The following is an 18252-nucleotide window of genomic DNA, read 5'->3' on the forward strand; positions in this document are numbered from 1 at the left end:
GTGACGCAACTGTGCAGTCGAATATTACTGTTTTGTCACAACTCTATACGTCCAGATATTAGCAGTAGGATGGATAGGGGGTGTGTAGGCGCAGGAGGAACTGGCCGCAGTTCGCGAGCAGCTGAGCGTGCTGTTGGCCACGGTCAAGCGCCCTCAGGCTACTGCCTTGGGGTGCAGTGACAGCAGAGGGTCTGGTGCCTCGCTTGAGTCACCCCAGGTGTCGCTTACTGCATCTGCTGACTCAGCCGCGTTGGGGCCGCTCTCACCTCAGGGTGAGTGGCGGACTGCAACACGTTCGCGTCGCTCAAGGCAGAGGGTCAATGTGGAGGCTGGCCAGCTGCCCTCGCCCGTTCATCCTGTCAGAGGGCAGGTGACCGCTCCTTCAGCAGGGTCCGACCAGATACACGGGGGCAAAGGCTTGCTGGTTATTGGGCGCTCCAACGTTAGGCGGGTGATGTAGCCCCTTAGGGAAATAGCGTACAGGGCTGGAAAGAATTCCAACATGTACTCGGTTTGTCTGCCGGGGGGCCTCATTCAAGATGTGGAGGCGGCCTTACCTGCGGCTATCGATCGTATGGGGTGCAGTCGTCTGCAAGTAGTTGCTCACGTCGGCACCAATGATGCCTGTCACTTGGGTTCTGAGACGATCCTCAGTTCGTACAGGCGGCTGGCGGATTTGGTGCAAGCAGAGCTCTCTATTTGCAGCATCGTTCCCAGAGTGGATCGGGGTCCTTTGGTTTGGAGCTGAGTGGAGGGTCTCAACCAGAGGCTTCGTAGGCTCTCTGACGGTCTTGGCTGCAGATTTCTAGACTTGTGCTATTGGGTGGTGAATTGTAGGACGCCCCTAGATAGGTCAGGGGTGCACTACACAAAGGAAGCGGCTACTGAGGTAGCAGAGTACTTGTGGGGTGCAGATGGGGATTTTTTAGGGTAGGCAGTAGTGTGAGGTGTCCTGATGAACATTCACCAGTCAACGTGCAGGCAGGGAAATCAGGACGTGCTCAGTGTAAAGACACTTCAGCTATCAAGATATAAGCAGTAAATTTTCAGAGTGTTCAGAATAAAGTTCCTGAATTTACTGCCCTCTCGGGACTGACACCTGACTGAACCCTGAGATAGGAAGTTCTGAAATATTTAGCGAGGGTTGAAACGTGTACCGGAAAGACAGATTAGACACCGTAGGAAGTGGTGTCTTCATTGCAGTTGACAAAAATATTGTGTCCACTGTGGTCGAAGTAGTGTGTGATTGTGAAGTTATCTGGACACATTTTACAGGGCTAGGAGAAATAAAGTTAATTGTTGGGTGTTATTACTGTCCACCAGGTTCCACTGTGACAGTCCTAGAATCATTCAAAGGGAGTCTACACTCTGTATCGCAGAAGTACCTGGATCATGCTATATTAGTCAGAGGCGACTTCAACCTACATAGTATAGACTGGGATGTCTATGGATTCATTACAGGTGCTACAGACAAGCCGTCATTTGAATTACTTTTGAACACATCCGAAAACTGTCTTGAGCAGCTAAATCGACAGCCAATGCGTAATGGAAATATTTTAGATCTGGTAGCCACGAACAGACCAGACCTCATCGACGGTGTCAGTGTTGAGACAGGGATTAGTGATCATGATGTCATTATGACTATGGTTACGAAAGTTAAAAAGTTGGTCAAGAAGGCTAGGAGAGTATTCTTACTAGAAAGAGCAGATAAGCAGTTGTTAGCATCCCACTTAGTAAATGAATCGACTTCTTTTACTTCCGGTACGATGAACATGGAAGAATTATGGGCAAATTTTAAACACATTGTAAATCACACATTGGAGAAGTATGTGCCGAAAAAGTGGGTTACGGATGGAGAAGACCCACTGTAGTTTAACAGCACAGTTCGGAGAATGCTCAGGAAGCAAAGACAGTTGCATTCGCGATACAAGAAAGATCGGGAGAATGAGGACAGGCAAAAGTTAGTAGAGATTGGTGCTGCTGTAAAAAGAGCGATGCGCGAAGCGTACAACCACTACCACCGTCATACCTTAGCAAAAGATCTTGCTAAAAACCCAAGGAAATTCTGGTCTTACGTAAAATCGGTAAGCGAGTCGAAGGCTTCCATCCAGTCACTCACTGATCTGCCTGGCCTGTCAACGGAAGATAGCAAAACAAAAGCTGAAATTTTAAATTTAGCATTTGAGAAATCTTTCACGCAGGAGGATCGTACAAACATACCGCCATTTGAGTCTCGTACAGATTCCCGTATGGAGGACATAGTGATAGACATCCCTGGGGTTGTGAAGCAGCTGAATGGGTTGAAAATAAATAAATCGCCAGGTCCTGATGAGATTCCAATTCGGTTTTACAGAGAATACTCTACTGCATTGGCTCCTTACTTAGCTTGCATTTATCATGAATCTCTTGCCCAACGTAAAGTTCCGAGCGACTGGAAAAAAGCGCAGGTGACACCTGTATATAAGAAGGGTAGAAGGACAGATCATCAAAATTACAGACCAATATCCTTAACATCGGTTTGTTGCAGGATTCTCGAACATATTCTCAGTTCGAATATAATGAATTTCCTTGAGACAGAGAAGTTGCTGTCCATGCATCAGCATAGCTTTAGAAAGCATCGCTCCTGCGAAACTCAACTTGCCCTTTTTTCACATGATATCTTGCGAACCATGGGTGAAGGGTATCAGACGGATGCCATATTCCTTGACTTCCGGAAAGCATTTAACTCGGTGCCCCACTGCAGACTCCTAACTAAGGTACAAGCATATGGGATTGTTTCCCAAATATGTGAGTGGCTCGAAGACTTCTTAAGTAATAGAACCCAGAACGTTGTTCTCGATGGTGAGTGTTCATCGGAGGTGAGGGTATCATCTGGAGTGCCCCAAGGAAGTGTGGTAGGTCCGATGTGTTTTCTATCTACATAAATTATCTTTTGGATAGGGTGGATAGCAATGTGCGGTTGTTTGCTGATGATGCTGTGGTGTACGGGAAGGTGTCGTCATTGAGTGACTTTAGGAGTATACAAGATGACTTGGACAGAATTTGTGGTTGGTGTAAAGAATGGCTGGTAACTCTAAATATAGATAAATGTAAATTAATGCAGATGAATAGGAAAAAGAATCCTGTAATGTTTGAATACTCCATTAAGAGTGTAGTGCTTGACACAGTCATGTCAATTAAATATTTGGGCGTAACATTGCAGAGCAATATGAAGTGGGACAAGCATTTAATGGCAGTTGTGGGGAAGGCGGATAGTAGTCTTCGGTTCATTGGTAGAATTTTGGGAAGATGTGGTTCATCTGTAAAGGAGACCACTTATAAAACACTAATACGACCTATTCTTGAGTACTGCTCGAGCATTTGGGCTCCCTATCAGGTTGGATTGAGGGAGGACATAGAAGCGATTCAGAGGCGGGCTGCTAGATTTGTTACTGGTAGGTTTGATCATCACACGAGTGTTACGGAAATGCTTCAGGAACTCGGGTGGGAGTCTCTGGAGGAAAGGAGGCGTTCTTTTCGTGAATCGCTACTGAGGAAATTTAGAGAACCAGCATTTGAGGCTGACTTCAGTACAATTTTACTTCCACAAACTTACATTTTGCAGAAAGACCACAAAGATAAGAGAGATTAGGGCTCGTACAGAGGCATATAGGCAGTCATTTTTCCCTCGTTCTGTTTGGGAGTGGAACAGGGAGAGAAGATGCTATTTGTGGTATGAGGTACCCTCCACCACGCACCGTATGATGGATTGCGGTGTAAGGATGTAGATGTAGATGTAGATGTAGGTTGAGAGGGGGCAGGGTAAAAATTGTAGAGGGGGGCACAAGAGACGGATATAGTAAGTAGATTCAGAAGGGTGTAAGTTGCAGTAGCTATTCAGAGTTGACAGGGTTTGCATAGGATAGAATAGCATGGAGAACTGCATAAAACCTGTCTTCAGATTGAAGATAGCGTTATCATCAGCAGCAGCAGCAGCCTCTGCCGCCATATTCAGCCAAGTCTCATGAAGTTGATTTAATATTTTCCTGTGTAAAGATATAATGGAAAGATACTCTACTCTCTGTAAAGGAGATTCTAATTGTCCTCACATAAGTGAAGTATGGTGCTCTGATTCAAAACTAATTACTTCCACTATCACAGTAAACCCAAGATCTGATACTCATGACTCCATAAATCGTTTCATCCTTAAAAAAGGTAACTGAAATTTTTCAAAAAAAAAGGGGGGCGGGGGTTCAGGATGGCTAGCTGCAATCTGGATCATGAAAAATAACTCCTTCCCATAACACTCACTGTATTGCACTCAAAGACACCTTTGTACCATCCCTAACAACTTTTTTTTATCAATGTCATCTCGTTATATATATTCTCTCCCATGTCTAAATCAAAGCATATTACATTTTTAATTACTTCACAGATGCCACATAATTGAAACTGTCCTTGATTTGTTTTCAGGTCTCTGTCACAATCAGTGTGTATTTGCATACTTTGTCACTGTGTGTCTCTTTTCCAAGAATGTGCAACATACTTTTTTTAGGCGTTAAAACACAAAAACAATAATTAAGTTCTGCTCCCTTCATATCTATATAGTTTATAAAACACTTCATTTGTGTGCTGCATAATTACCTGCAGTTCTTATTAGAAAAATACATGCAGATTATGAATGAAATTCGCTAACCTTTATGCAAGTAAACTTACACCTGAAAGTGTTATGCAGATATTTTCTTCAGCTCATATGGAGCTGAGTAAATTATCAATTATATTATTTTTCAAAACAATGATCTGTGTTGAAAAAATGGAATTCCTCCTTCTTAAATATTTGAAATCTCCTTTTCATGCAGAATTCTAGATTTAAATATGGGTTATGCAATAGGCAGGTCATTTACTACATTTAACATTGTTTTTAAAATATACTATCTTCATTGATATCTCTGGTCTTTGCAATTATAATGGTAATATTATAACCACATTGATCACATTTGTTGGTGCATTTTCCATTGCATCACTGCAATGACATGTCACAAATATTAATGTACACTTCTCTAGTTAATGAAATTCATGCTGATAGGCAACAACTGGTATTTGAAAGTCGAATTTAGTTGAGAGATGCGATGTATCCCATTATAAAACTTTTATCCATTGTGGATGTGGAACACTGCAACTTGAATATGAAAAGGTTTTCAGAAATTACCACAACGAGTTGCCTGTTTAAGTAGATGTATTTCAGTAAACCATGACCAGTTTTGAGCTGCCTAGCAGCTCTTAATCAGATGGTAAATACATACATTCAGTGCTTTTTTTATTGTAGCTTTGTGAGGCTTGTTGTGTATCTGTGGCAAGGTAGAAAATGATAGCAAATAATCACTACATGTGGTACACTTTCACAAAATATTTACAGTTTAAGTTCTACTTAAAGATGTTACTGACAGTTAATAGATTCTGCTGACATATATTTATGAGTAGCGCTTCGGAAAACATTATTCACATTCCCGAATTGCTTTCACACACTACAAGTAACAGACTTTGCCACAGACACTAACTTCCATGTTTTATAAAAGAAAGTGATTAAACTACATGCTCAAAGATTTCGTGTTGAATCAAAGATCTTGTTGGCTAACACTCACATTGATAGAGGTTATATCTTTCTTACAGGGAATATATATGCCAAATAAACTTAAATTAGTAAAAAATGAGTTGCAAATTAATATGTGCAATTAAAAGGTGTATAAAACTTGATTTTTTAAAGATTATATTTCTATTACAATTAGCAGTACTGGTGTTGGAATTATTTTTATTTTTAAGAGCTATTTTCTTGCTTGATGTATTGGCTGAACTAGGCATACGACATTTTAAATTAGTAGGTTAGTGGTTAATTTAAAATAAATGAGTGATGTGGGTATTTGGTAGGGATTGGTAGGTTGGGTTGCGGTGGGAGGGGGGGATGAGAAGGAAGAGGGGGAGAGACTGTTAGAGTGAGTGGGGGTGGGGGAGGGAGGGTGGGACGGATGGGGAGGGTCGCAGAAAGAGAGAGCAGGGCAGGGGAGATTGTGTGTGTGTGTGTGTGTGTGTGTGTGTGTGTGTGTGTGTGTGTGTGTGCGCGCGCGCGCGTCAGTCTAGTTCTTAAAGTTTAAAGACTCTTTAAAATTCCGAGAGAAGGGGTTATTTGCTAATTCTTTCTGTTCATTTAAAATGGTGTGGGGTGATTTATATTTGTGAGTGAAAGTCTCTAATTGTTTGAGAAGGTCTATCTGCCTTCCAACACAACTACTCTTATTTGTATTAAACGTCTAAAAATCTAGTTTCATGCCCCTTGTAAATTGCACATAATAATTTTCAGCTCAACTTTTACTAATTTAAGATAATGTGGCATTTATATTAACTGTAATTTAAATTAATTTGGCATATACTATTTTTACTCGAATCTAATGCACCATCAAATGTAATGCGGACCCCAATTTTAAAAATTAAATTAATGAAATAACGGAGTTTTGGGACATTGCTAGTAGGGTATTTTTGTATTGTTGAAATTTATTTCACAATGCTAACTTTATTTCAAACAATAGTGACTGTATACATGATTCTAATAGAGGGAAACATTCCACGTGGGAAAAATATATATAAAAACAAAGATGCTGTGACTTACCAAACGAGAAAGCACTGGTAGATAGACACAATAAAAACACACACAAACACACACACAAATTTCAAGCTTTTGCAACCCGAGGTTGCTTCATCAGGAAAGCAACCTTGGGTTGCGAAAACTTGAAATTTGTGTGTGTGTGTGTGTTTGTGTGTTTTTTATTGTGTCTATCTACCAGCACTTTCTCGTTTGGTAAGTCACAGCATTTTTTATTTATTTATTTATTTATTTATTTTATATGTGACATTTTTATTATTGAAAAAGAACACCTAACTCGATTACTTACATGACATACAAAGAAACATACTGTAAATTACAGGCGTTACTCATCATTATTCACTAATGTAATCGTTACTGGAATCATCGGAAGAGTCTACATCAGAAATAGATTCATTTCCTCCTTCCCTGCCACCCTCTGTGTCGTTCCAGAGCACATCATCTTCACTGTCATCCAGAGTATTTGAAGTACAGCATTTCTTGAATGATTTTACGGTCATTGGTGCTTCAACGCATTTCCAGGAAGCCGAAACCCAGTGCGCAATAATTTAGGGTGCAGCACATTTAATTGTTCCTGTCTGAGTCAGTTCATGATTTAGTTTACAAAACCATTTTTCATACTGTTCCTGAATGTAACCTTTGAAAGGCTTAGTTATACTAACGTCCAGGGGTTGTAATACAAAAGTCATTCCTCCAGCAGGAATAATAACAAGGTCACTGGGTAGTCTGTGGAGCTTCTTTTGTACGTCGTCAGTGAGATGACCACAAAATGCATGAAGACAAATCAATCATACCAGCACACACTCTGCTGCAGAGTGAAAATCTCATTCTGGAAACATCCGCCAGGCTGTGGCTAAGCCATGTCTCTGCAATATCCTTTCTTTCAGGCGTTCTAGTTCTGCAAGGTTCGCAGGAGAGCTTCTGTAAAATTTGGCAGGTAGGAGACGAGGTACTGGCCGAAGTAAAGCTGTGAGAACGGGGTGTGAGTCGTGCTTGGGTACCTCAGTTGGTAGAGCACTTGCCCGCGAAAGGCAAAGGTCCCGAGTTCGAGTCTCGGTCCGGCACACAGTTTTAATCTGCCAGGAAGTTTCATATCATCGTTCACTCTGCTGCAGAGTGAAAATCTCATTCTGGAAACATCCCCCAAGCTGTGGCTAAGCCATGTCCCCGCAATATCCTTTCTTTCAGGAGTGCTAGTTCTGCAAGGTTCGCAGGAGAGCTTCTGTAAAGTTTGGAAGGTAGGAGACGAGGTACTGGCAGAAGTAAAACTGTGAGGATGGGGCGTGAGTCGTGCTTGGGTAGCTCAGTTGTTAGAGCACTTGCCCGCGAAAGGCAAAGGTCCCGAGTTCGAGTCTCGCTCCGGCACACAGTTTTAATCTGCCAGGAAGTTTCATATCAGCGCACACTCCGCTGCAGAGTGAAAACCTCATTCTGGGCAAACCATTGTTGTTTGCTTGGAAAGCTCACCAGGAAGGAGTTCCCACATTTCTGAGCCAGTCAGGTATTAAATTTTCAGCCATCCATCCCTTCTCTTGATTCTGAACAATGACGTCATCAGGGAATAGCTTTTCATTTTTTGGTGTCTTGGGGCTTGTTTTTCACTTGAAGATGAAAAAAAAGGGGGAAGTTTGTTCCTGTCTGCTGATTGCCAGCATTACCTTTACATGCTGTTTCCACATTCAAATGTTTTGATGGTAACTTCTTTTGTATTCTTCTCATCAGTCGTGAAATTGCGTGGCATATCAAACCAAATTGGAGTCTCGTCAGCGTTGCCTGTTTGGCCCACCGAAAAATTCTTCTATTTCCGAAGTGTGATAACATACCGCTTAAATTCTTGAAGTTTCTTCTGAAGCTTTTGGCATACTGTTGTACGGCATCACAGAGATAAGCCCACTCATCTCATAAAGCGATCAACCCATCCGGCTAGCCTTAAACTCTTGCTTCAGTATATTAATAGCTGCAGCCACCTCTTTTGCTTTTTTTATTATGGTGTCACTGGTCTCAGGTTGCCCATTCTTCCTCCTTACTTGGGAAAATTCCAAAAGATTTACTTCAATGTCAGGATGTCTTCCTTTGCGAGGTCCAGTGAATTTCTTTCTAGTAGTGGTAGCTGCAAATAATCCCAGTTTCTGTTTCTTCCATAAGCAAACATTACTCTCCGCTACATTGAACTATCTTCCAGCCAATCTGTTAGCATATTTTTCAGGATAAAGAATTACTTCATGTTTGAAAGTGGCTTCAAATATTCTTCTCTGCTTGCCTTCTATTTCATGACTGCCTGGTGCAAACACGATGCGAAGTACTGTAGTAGGCCAACAATAATGAAATGAGGTTGAAAAGTACAACAATGTGTTGTAATGTGAGGGACAGTACCTAAATTTCAGTGAAACGAGAAAAAAAGGACAAGTTTTATTTGAACCGAAGACTAAAGAAAGTTTCCTCTTGTGACAGTAATTGATTTTGTTCTGACACCTCTGAACAGAATTCAGAACTGGAAATATATACCAGCTCTTTTTAACTCGATAGCGTCTGATTTGCGTCTTCCTTTCTTTAATTCACAGATACTATACCTGTATTTCCTTGCTAGAGTTTAATAAATGTTTTGCTACTTCAGATCATATAGGGTAAGAAATACCGGTGAATGGTTCAAGTTTTACTCGAATCTAATGCTCCATTGAATCTTATGCACATTCCAGTTTTGAGTACTTCGTACGATAAAAATAAATGTGCACTAAATTCCCATAAATATGGTATACTCTCTGAAAGAAAGGTGTTAACCTATAACATTTTTGGTTCAACACGAAATCTTTGAGCCTATAGTTTAATCCCTCTCTTGGTTTTTTTATCAGTTTTATGAAAAGGAAAGTTGCTATTCACCATATAGCGGAGATACTGAGTCACAGATGGGAACAACAAATAGACTGTCACAAATAAAGCTTTCGGCCAGGAAGGCCTTTGGAAAAAATAGACAACTCACATGCACATGCACTCACGCAAACACAACTGAAACACACGACTGCAGTCTCAGGCAACAGGCCATTGATCTTTGCTTTTTTTACAATTTATAAATTGTGGAAGTCAATGTGTGTGGCAAAGTCTGTTAATTGTAGCGTGTGAAAGCAATTCAAAAACGTGAATAACGTTTTCCGAAGTGCTACACATAACATACATATATCTGCAGAATCTATTGACTGTAACACCTTTAAGTGGAACTTATATGGTAGGTATTTCATGAAACTGTACCTCATTTAGTGCTTATTTGCTGTCATTGTCTTTCTATCTTGCCACAGATACGCAACAAACCTCACAAAGCTACAATAACAAAAAATGCTGAATGTATATATGTACCTTCTGATGATGAGCTGCTAGGCAGCTTGAAACCGGTTTAGGATTACTGAAATACATCTATTTAAAAAGGCGATCAGTTCTGGTAATTTCTGAAAACCTCAGCATCCCATTATATTCATACTACCATTAATACTTAGCATTGTCTCAACACCACCTTTTTCACAATAGACCACACAGAATGAAATGGCAAAGTGATTACCACACTGGAATCAATTTTGGAAAGACACCAGTTCCAATTCTCATCTGGCCACCCAGATACCTGTTTTCCGTGATTTCCCTAAATCACTTAAGGTAAAGGCCGGCATGGATCCTCTGAAAGGACACGGCCAATTTCCTTCCACATAGCTCATCAATCCAAGCATGCAGTCTTTGTCTGGTGGCCTCATTGTCGTCGGAGCTTTAAGCTATAATCTTCCTTGCTTAGCTTCCTAATAGAACAGTGTTCAGTATTACCCTTCAAACCTTCCATTTTCTCAGTCCAAAAGCAGATGCTAAATAGCCTCATTATTTCTCCACAACTTACACAATAACAAAATAATTGTCACTGTTCCTCTCCTGAATGACAGTTACCACCTACTCTCTTAACACCACCTAAAGATTAGTCACATCCTGCTGTCAAACATACCCCTTCTACACACAGTGTTGAAATTTTACGTACAAACAAAATGGATTCACTCACTTTCTGATGTTGTTACCTGTCAATAAAAATTGTTTTCCTCCCCTTTTTCTTGCGGGTCATTTCATAGCTTTTAGTAATCTACTTTTCACTTAAAAATCATCTTCCTTTCATATTGCCCGGTTTACTCATTTAAATAAAGTCCTTCTGTATTGCATCTATATACTTATTCACACTACTTCATTTGCAGTGTATGTGGCGTGTAGAGTTCACTCTGTGCGAACATTCAGAATACATCTCTTCATTACTTTAGAATACATTAAAAATAATAACCAACCCAGTACTAAAAGTAAACAATGTATTGTAAAATAATCATGTTAAGACACTCTGTATGTATTCTACATTTAAGCCCCTTCATGTCACTTATTACGCATAGAATACTTGACAAAATACAGCAATATATCTCTACTATTGTTCTAGCTCCTCCCTCTCTCCCTCTCCCTCTCTCTCCCTCCCTCCCTCCCTCCCTCCCTCCCTCCCTCTCCCTCCCTCCCTCCCCTCCAATCACTGAAGGCAACACTCAGAGGTGCTTATGATGACTATCTGATATAGTGTTCACCAGTGTTGGGCAGTTATGAAGGATTGTGGTTCTTACCTCACAACAAAGGGTCGGAAGATAGTCGTCCAAGTTGAAGGACACGGTTATAAAAAGTCATGTAAACATTCCAGCAAAGTAATAAACATCTTGCAATATATGAGAATGCACACTCCTCCAGCAAATAATACTGCTGAAAAACACTTGGATTTCCATCTGGATTGCAGTGTCGTGCTAAGAGACTGTGACATTTTGATGAGTGACACCATATCTCAACACTGCCAACCAACTGTAAAACAAAGAGCTTTTCATCGTATGGAGAAAAAAAAAATTGCATCTCTCTCAGTTGATTAGATCTCAGAAATACTCTGAAAATAAGCTACCAGTCATAAACCTGGAGATTGGTTTGGACAGTTATGTTACTTGACTAGCCACTGTAATGTTGATCATCATACGCCCTCAGCTTATTTCAGCCAGTTATGGGGGAACTTTTAGGTTAAACATTGGAAAATCCAGGATGGAATGTAACAATATTATGAAAAGGAAAGTTGCTACTCACCATATAGAGGAGATGCTGAGCACAGATTGGTACAACAAAAAGACTCCTACAATTAAAGCTTTCAGCCATAAGGCCTTCATCAACACCACACACACACACACACACACACACACACACACACACACCACGCGCACGCAAACACAACTCACGCACACTACTGCATTCGCAGGCAACTGAAACCACACTGCGAGCAGCAGCACCAGTGTATGATGGGAGTAATGACTGGGTGGAGGTAAGGAGAAGGCTGGGGTGGGAAGAGGGTCTGTCTGACACTCCCACCATACTATCCCTCCCCCTCCCTGCTCCAGCCTCCTCACCTCCACCCAGTCGCCACTCCCATCATACACTGGTGCTGCTCCTCACAGTGTGGTTTCAGTTTTCTGAGACTGCAGGTGTGTGTGTGTGTGTGTGTGTGTGTGTGTGTGTGTGTGTGTGTGTGTGTGTGTCGTCTATTGTTGACGAAGACCCTATGCCCTATGGCTGCAAGCTCTAATTGTGAGAGTCTTTTTGTTGTGCCTGTCTGTGACTCAGCATCTCCCCTATATGGTGAGTAGCAAGTTTCCTTTTCATAATATTGGAACTTTAATGTTGGAATACAGGACATGGTAAACACAACTTAATTTACAATGTAATTTTTATGTATGTGTGTATGTATAACCTCCAGAATGTTATCTAGTTAAGATGATAATTAAAAAAAAAAAGTTAGTTTCCTGTAACAAAGGAAAGCTTTTACTCATCTTTCTGATGGTTATACGTACACTAAAGAAATGAACACAGTTTAGCTGTTGACATGTGTAATACTCAAAAAAGTGAACTAAAGATCTGGCAATAGCGGTAGCTAACGTGGTCAGTTGAATTGGTACAGCTATGCTCTAGTTGAAAGTAGTGCATGTTATTACTTTAAGTTGTAAGCATGGAAAGTGGTCACAAAAAAATGCCTTTCCTATTAGTGGAATTAAATTTATTGTTGAAAAAATGAGAAATCAGTGACTGTGCAGACACAAAAGGTGACAAAATGGGCAAGCAATTTTAAAGTTGAGTAATCAGTGGTGTGTAAATTACAGCAGGAGGAACACGATTGGATTCAAATGGAACTGAAGTATTTACTCCAAAGAAAAAGTAACAAAGAGTGCACAATAAATATGGCATTGACATTTTTGGTAAATGTGTTGCTAGGCAATATTTTCTGTGGTATTGTGAACAGTAAAAAGAAATACCAACTGTTCAAGAACTTAACAGCCTGTGTTACACAGAGCTTGACTTTGTGATTAGCAAAGAAACTCTGATAGGGGAGGGCAGTGGATAAGAGATGGGTATCGATAATCAGACTAAACATTGGTGTTTGGGTGCCATCTATCTCACTGTAAAGCTTTTCATCCTGGTGGGCCTCCCTTCAGGATATATTATTTTTGGAAATCTGAAATGATAAATTTACTTACTATCAGTTAAAACTGCCTTACATTGATTAAAATGGGCACAATATTTGAAACAGTTTGATAGTAAAGTGTGTAAAGTGCCAAGCTATTAGGCTGAGTGGCGTGGGTATGATCCCTGTGTGATGGAACTTTTTTATTCTTGGTTTACTTTTACTTTTGGTAACAGCTTGAAACCACCATTATGTTGGTTACAAAATAGACAACAGAATGAGGAAAAGCAATTGATTTCATATTTAATATGTAGCAGCCACATGCAAATTTATATATTATATTGAGATTTATTACTTTTACAGTGATGGCCATTGTAGAAACTCTAGCAGCATAAATTATTCTTGCTCCATAAGCATTGTATGAAGGATACCGTGCCACTAAAGTCTTTCATTTTCAATAAAGTTAAGGGGTAAACTAAAACCAGTGCCATTTTAACGGATGGTAAGTAAATTCATCTCATCTGCTATTGGAGGATGATATCCCCTGTATAAAGATCTCCCAAGCTGAGTGGCTTTAAAATGAGATAGCTGGGACCTTAAACTAAACCACCATTCAGTCTTTTCTTTGGTCCCCTTCCCCAGCCTCTGTCCTCCCCTTGTGAGAAAAACTGTTACATAAAATTTGTTTTTATAGGGTGCCAAAATAAATGAGTTACAATGTATGAATGAATGAGGAAACATAGTTTCATAAAAGACAAACTACATTAGATTTTAAAGAAAGGGAAAAAGTGGCCAGTATGATTTATTTAGACAAAATACAGTTTTATACATACTATGCTGTGAATAAATGATGGCACAGTGGTAGTGACCAAGAAAAATTGTCAAATAAAAGTGTCGGCCCACATTTCTACACAGTACATTGACATACAGACATATAGCCTGTAACAGTGCTCAACTTGTAAGAAGAGTACAGTTTTAGTCCTTCTATCTGTTTCTCTAGCCTTAGATGACAATGCTGCCACCATGGCCAGGCTTGCCAGGTAACAGTATTATCAGAATGTTGACAAAGGGATCTGATGTTGTTATGCCCATACCCAGGCACCATTGTTAGGTGCAGGATTTCACTGTATCCTCAATAGGTATGTACAATGAAAAAGACTTCATTGGTGTGCATGCACATGCATAAAATTGGACCCATTTTTAATGTTGGCACACTTTGACATTCATAATGTACATGATGCATTGTTCATATTTGATACATAATAAATCTAGTAGATATTAGAACTGTTTTTTACTTATGTTTTTAGCATCTCCCCGAGGTCGTGCTGGAGAGGTACAGGAAAGAAGAGTTAGTATGCGGTTACATAGAAGTGCCACCGGTGGAGCACCAAATGTTTCCACATCAGACCTGACAAATACACGCAATCCTGATGTGTCTAAGCAGACCAAGTGAGTACCATAATTGGTGCTGCATACAGCCACTAATGGCTTCAAATCGTTTGTTTCACGCTAATGTGGCTCTTGTGTGTGTTTGTTTTGGAAGCGCCAACGTGGCTCAGATGGCTCCACCAGTCCCAACGGGGCTGAGCCCCGGGGGAGGAGGGGCCGCAGGGGGGGGAGGAGGCTCTGCTCATAGAGGGAGCTTGTCCAAGGATAGCATCGTTCGTCATACCAAGAAATGAAAGATTGGTGTTGTTGATACTAAAACTGTGATCAAAAAGCCATTGTATTGAGTCAAACAGTTGTCTGCTCCCTCAATAAATGCTTTGATTATTCAGTATGACAGTCTGAACTGAAAGGTATGAATTCCTCTCATGGGGTTTGGGAGCATATGCTGGAGGTGGATGTGTTGGAAGTTGAGCCTGTGAGTACAAGCAGCTCTCAGTTGTGTTGCCTATGTGATGTCTGTGAAGTTTGATAACTATCATCTGGAGGAATATTACATCAATATGTGCACTGTGTTGGTAAAAAAAAACTGATTAAATCAACAGAATTATTAGTAAAAAGATTACTGGAAAAATACCCACTTTGGGTGAAGGTTGTCTACAAGAAATATGTTTAAAAAGACTTTAAAAAAAATTACCCACCTTGCATTTTATAAGAAACATGCCTTTGTAATTTTAAATGTGAATTTTGGCAAAATCAATTGTGTATTGCAATTTCTGCGAGAGAATGGAGCTGTTGTGTAAGGAGAATGAGTCTGCTGTCAGGACATATCTCTCTCTCTCTCTCTCTCTCTCTCATGTGTGATTGTGTGCCTGCGTGTGTAAAGAGTGGTGTGTGTGTGTGTGTGTGTGTGTGTGTGTGTGTGTCTCCAAAGTTGTCTTATGTTTTGTTTCATACACATATGAAGCAGCTGATATCTCATACAGAAATGAAATATGTTTTAATGTTTTTATATAGATATATTTTATTCTTTAATTAAACTAGTCATTCACTCCCTTCGTGTTATTTGACTTCTGTGCAGCAGAGAGAAATTTAATGAGCCAAGCTGTCTGTGGTTTTCTGTGGCTGACATCTAAATAACAGAATTTTTGTAATGTGATTTCCACTAGTTCTTGCTGTTGAGAAGCACCAGAAAACAAAGAAACCATCTTTTTTCCAGTTACCTAGAGTCAGACACATGGACATAGCGATATTGAAATATAATTCCTAATTTTTATTTATATTCTAGAGATTGTGTCTTGTTTAATTGTTTATAAAAATGTATGTGATATATTTTAATTAATGTTCTACACAATTATTTTGTATTTTTGCATTGCAGAAGCAATGTTCATAACATTTCCTAGCACCAGTTCTGTGTTTTAAGTTACAGAGAAAGTTTTGAATACTAGAATAGTTATCCGTGTAATGAATGATGTGAACCTTCCCCTTGCTCATTACCTGTAACAGATGGAATGTATTCATCCAAGCTATTTTCAGAACTGCTTATTATAAGGAACAATAACAATTTTGCACTAACAACATTGTAAGACTGATTCCTGATACAGTGGTGTTGTTGTAGAAATTTGGTTTTAATAATGGAAAATTGTTTGAATAGGTGTGTATATAAATTAAAATTTGTATGTATTGTGTGCTTTGTAAATTGTTCATGTTATATGTATTGCCTTCGAGAACATAGAAAATGCTAGTTATATCATTTAGACAGTGTGGTTGTTGGATGTTGAAAAATAATTCTGCAAAAAGAACTTCTTAGTTTATTCCCTTATTTACAAAATAAATTCTGCAACCAATCATTTAAAAACTGTTGTGAGAACAGTTTCAGATTTAAATGTCCTGTTTGTGTGTGTGTGTGTGTGTGTGTGTGTGTGTGTGTGTGTGTGCACTCTGTTATAATACATTTTCGGTGTGGCCTGCAGATATTTCTTTTTCCTCCAAATAGAAAAGGAGTACTAGAACTATACACTAAAATTAATTTGGTTCCAAACTGGAGCCTGGTGATTTTGACTTGACATTTACACAATAACCTTAAGATTCTGACCAAAGACTTCATTCCTTAGAGAACAGAGAATTAAAAATACGGTATCCTTCATTTACATACATATGTATTGTGTGGAGCCTGTGGTTTTGTAAAAATTTCATTATGTTTAACACTGTCAAAAATGATAACTAGTCCCTCATATTTCATAAAGTGTACTGCCTCATTCTGATTATGGGAACAAACTACTCTGGCTGTTTAAAACTTCTGGTTTTTTTGTGGAAGCTGGAGCCCTTGGAAGTGGGATGTGCTGTATTATCACCTGTATGCAAAGGTGTCCGTGACAGGGGCACTTGCACTCCCCCCTTCCCTCCTTGAATCTGGGATACAGAGTTTTTACTCATATATTGAGTGGATGCCCAATTCTCTGGGATAGAATAAGGTTTGTGTATCACCTATAAAATTTGATTCTTATGGCATGACATCTCAAAACTGACCACCTCATTTATAAAAGAAATGCTGATTTTTAGAGTCTCGACATCCAATCCCCACTGCTTGGAAAAATTTCAGTGAATACCCATGTCTGTAAGTGACTGATCTGGACATTTCATCACACATTAAGAGAGATGTTTATATTAAAGTTACACTGAAGCAAGCAAGGAGTCAAAAATTGTGTATTTGTGTAGCTAAATCTGTGCAATTGCCTGTTAGTTTTCCAGTGTCAAAAGTTGTTACGCTTCAACATCATTACATTTTCGTAAATAAATAAGATTGAAATGTCTCATGCACTTTTGTTAGTTATAAAAGGAATTTAAATTTTCCTTCAATAGGACAGTATCTATTATGAAAGAAAATTTGGCAGAAAAATGAGAACTTATGAGACAGGCAATAAACTACACAGACTGTTGAAGAAAGATCCCTCAGTCTTATTTGATGTTTCAGTTTGCAGCTTTTTAAGAACTGTAGCGTTTTCTTAGAATGTATTCTGCCTACCCAGTCATCACCATCAAAATCTCTTAAATGTATTCGGAGTTAAAACTGCAGCAGAATCTTGCAACAGTTATCATTAAAATCACATTACTCTCTCTCATTACTAATTTCTTGGACTATATTTCTTTACCATCGAAATTATTTCTCAGATTTTATCAGTATTTTATATCAGTGTGGTGTTTATTGGTCTGTTTTCAGCTGCCAATTAAAAATAAATAAAATTCTTTCAGTCATCTTCACTGCAATACTTTCTTCTGCATATCTTTTACGATGCAGTGTTTTTGAAATTGTTAATAATTACATTAATATAATGAAATATCTGGTATGTTAACTTAATTTAACGTAATTACTTGTGACCTCCTCCTTCGATGCCAAAAAATAAAATGTGGCTATTGATCTTTTTCCTGAAAATTTTTTAAGTTGTTGTAAACTGCTTATTTCTGTTATGTTGGTGGTAAAAATACTGAAATCCAGTTGATACTAGTGATGTCTATTGAGACAGCTGTTTGACTGCAATCTGACACAGAGATTATTTGTTCAGCACATAATTGTAGAAAAATATCTTTTTGCCCAATTAGATGATTCTATGTACCATTTTTAAGCGAGTTATAGGTCTTTAAGCAAGAAACGATAGTGAACACACTCACAGCTAAATATAGGGCTTTTTGACTTCGCTTTGAGATTTTTTTTAAGCGTACTAGTCAGTATACAGTGCACTCACTTCAA

The 18252-nt window shown here is 39.2% G+C and overlaps 1 protein-coding gene across 2 annotated transcripts in view; it reads left to right on the top strand.

Annotated features, from left to right (window-relative positions):
- The window catches only part of LOC126235707 (casein kinase I-like), a 96677-nt gene extending 79022 nt beyond the window's left edge, over positions 1-17655 (top strand). The window contains exons 9-10 of one of the 2 annotated variants that reach the window (XM_049944467.1): positions 14426-14567; positions 14662-17655. In XM_049944467.1, coding sequence (XP_049800424.1) covers positions 14426-14567; positions 14662-14800 — 281 coding nt within the window. In that variant the 3' untranslated portion in view covers positions 14801-17655. Of the gene's footprint in view, positions 1-14425; positions 14572-14661 lie in introns of both variants that reach the window. The other variant, XM_049944468.1, reaches the window with a different exon arrangement.
- Positions 17656-18252: the final 597 nt, after the last annotated feature.

Source organism: Schistocerca nitens, chromosome 2 (genome assembly GCF_023898315.1).
Source record: "Schistocerca nitens isolate TAMUIC-IGC-003100 chromosome 2, iqSchNite1.1, whole genome shotgun sequence".
Lineage (NCBI taxonomy): Eukaryota > Metazoa > Arthropoda > Insecta > Orthoptera > Acrididae > Schistocerca > Schistocerca nitens.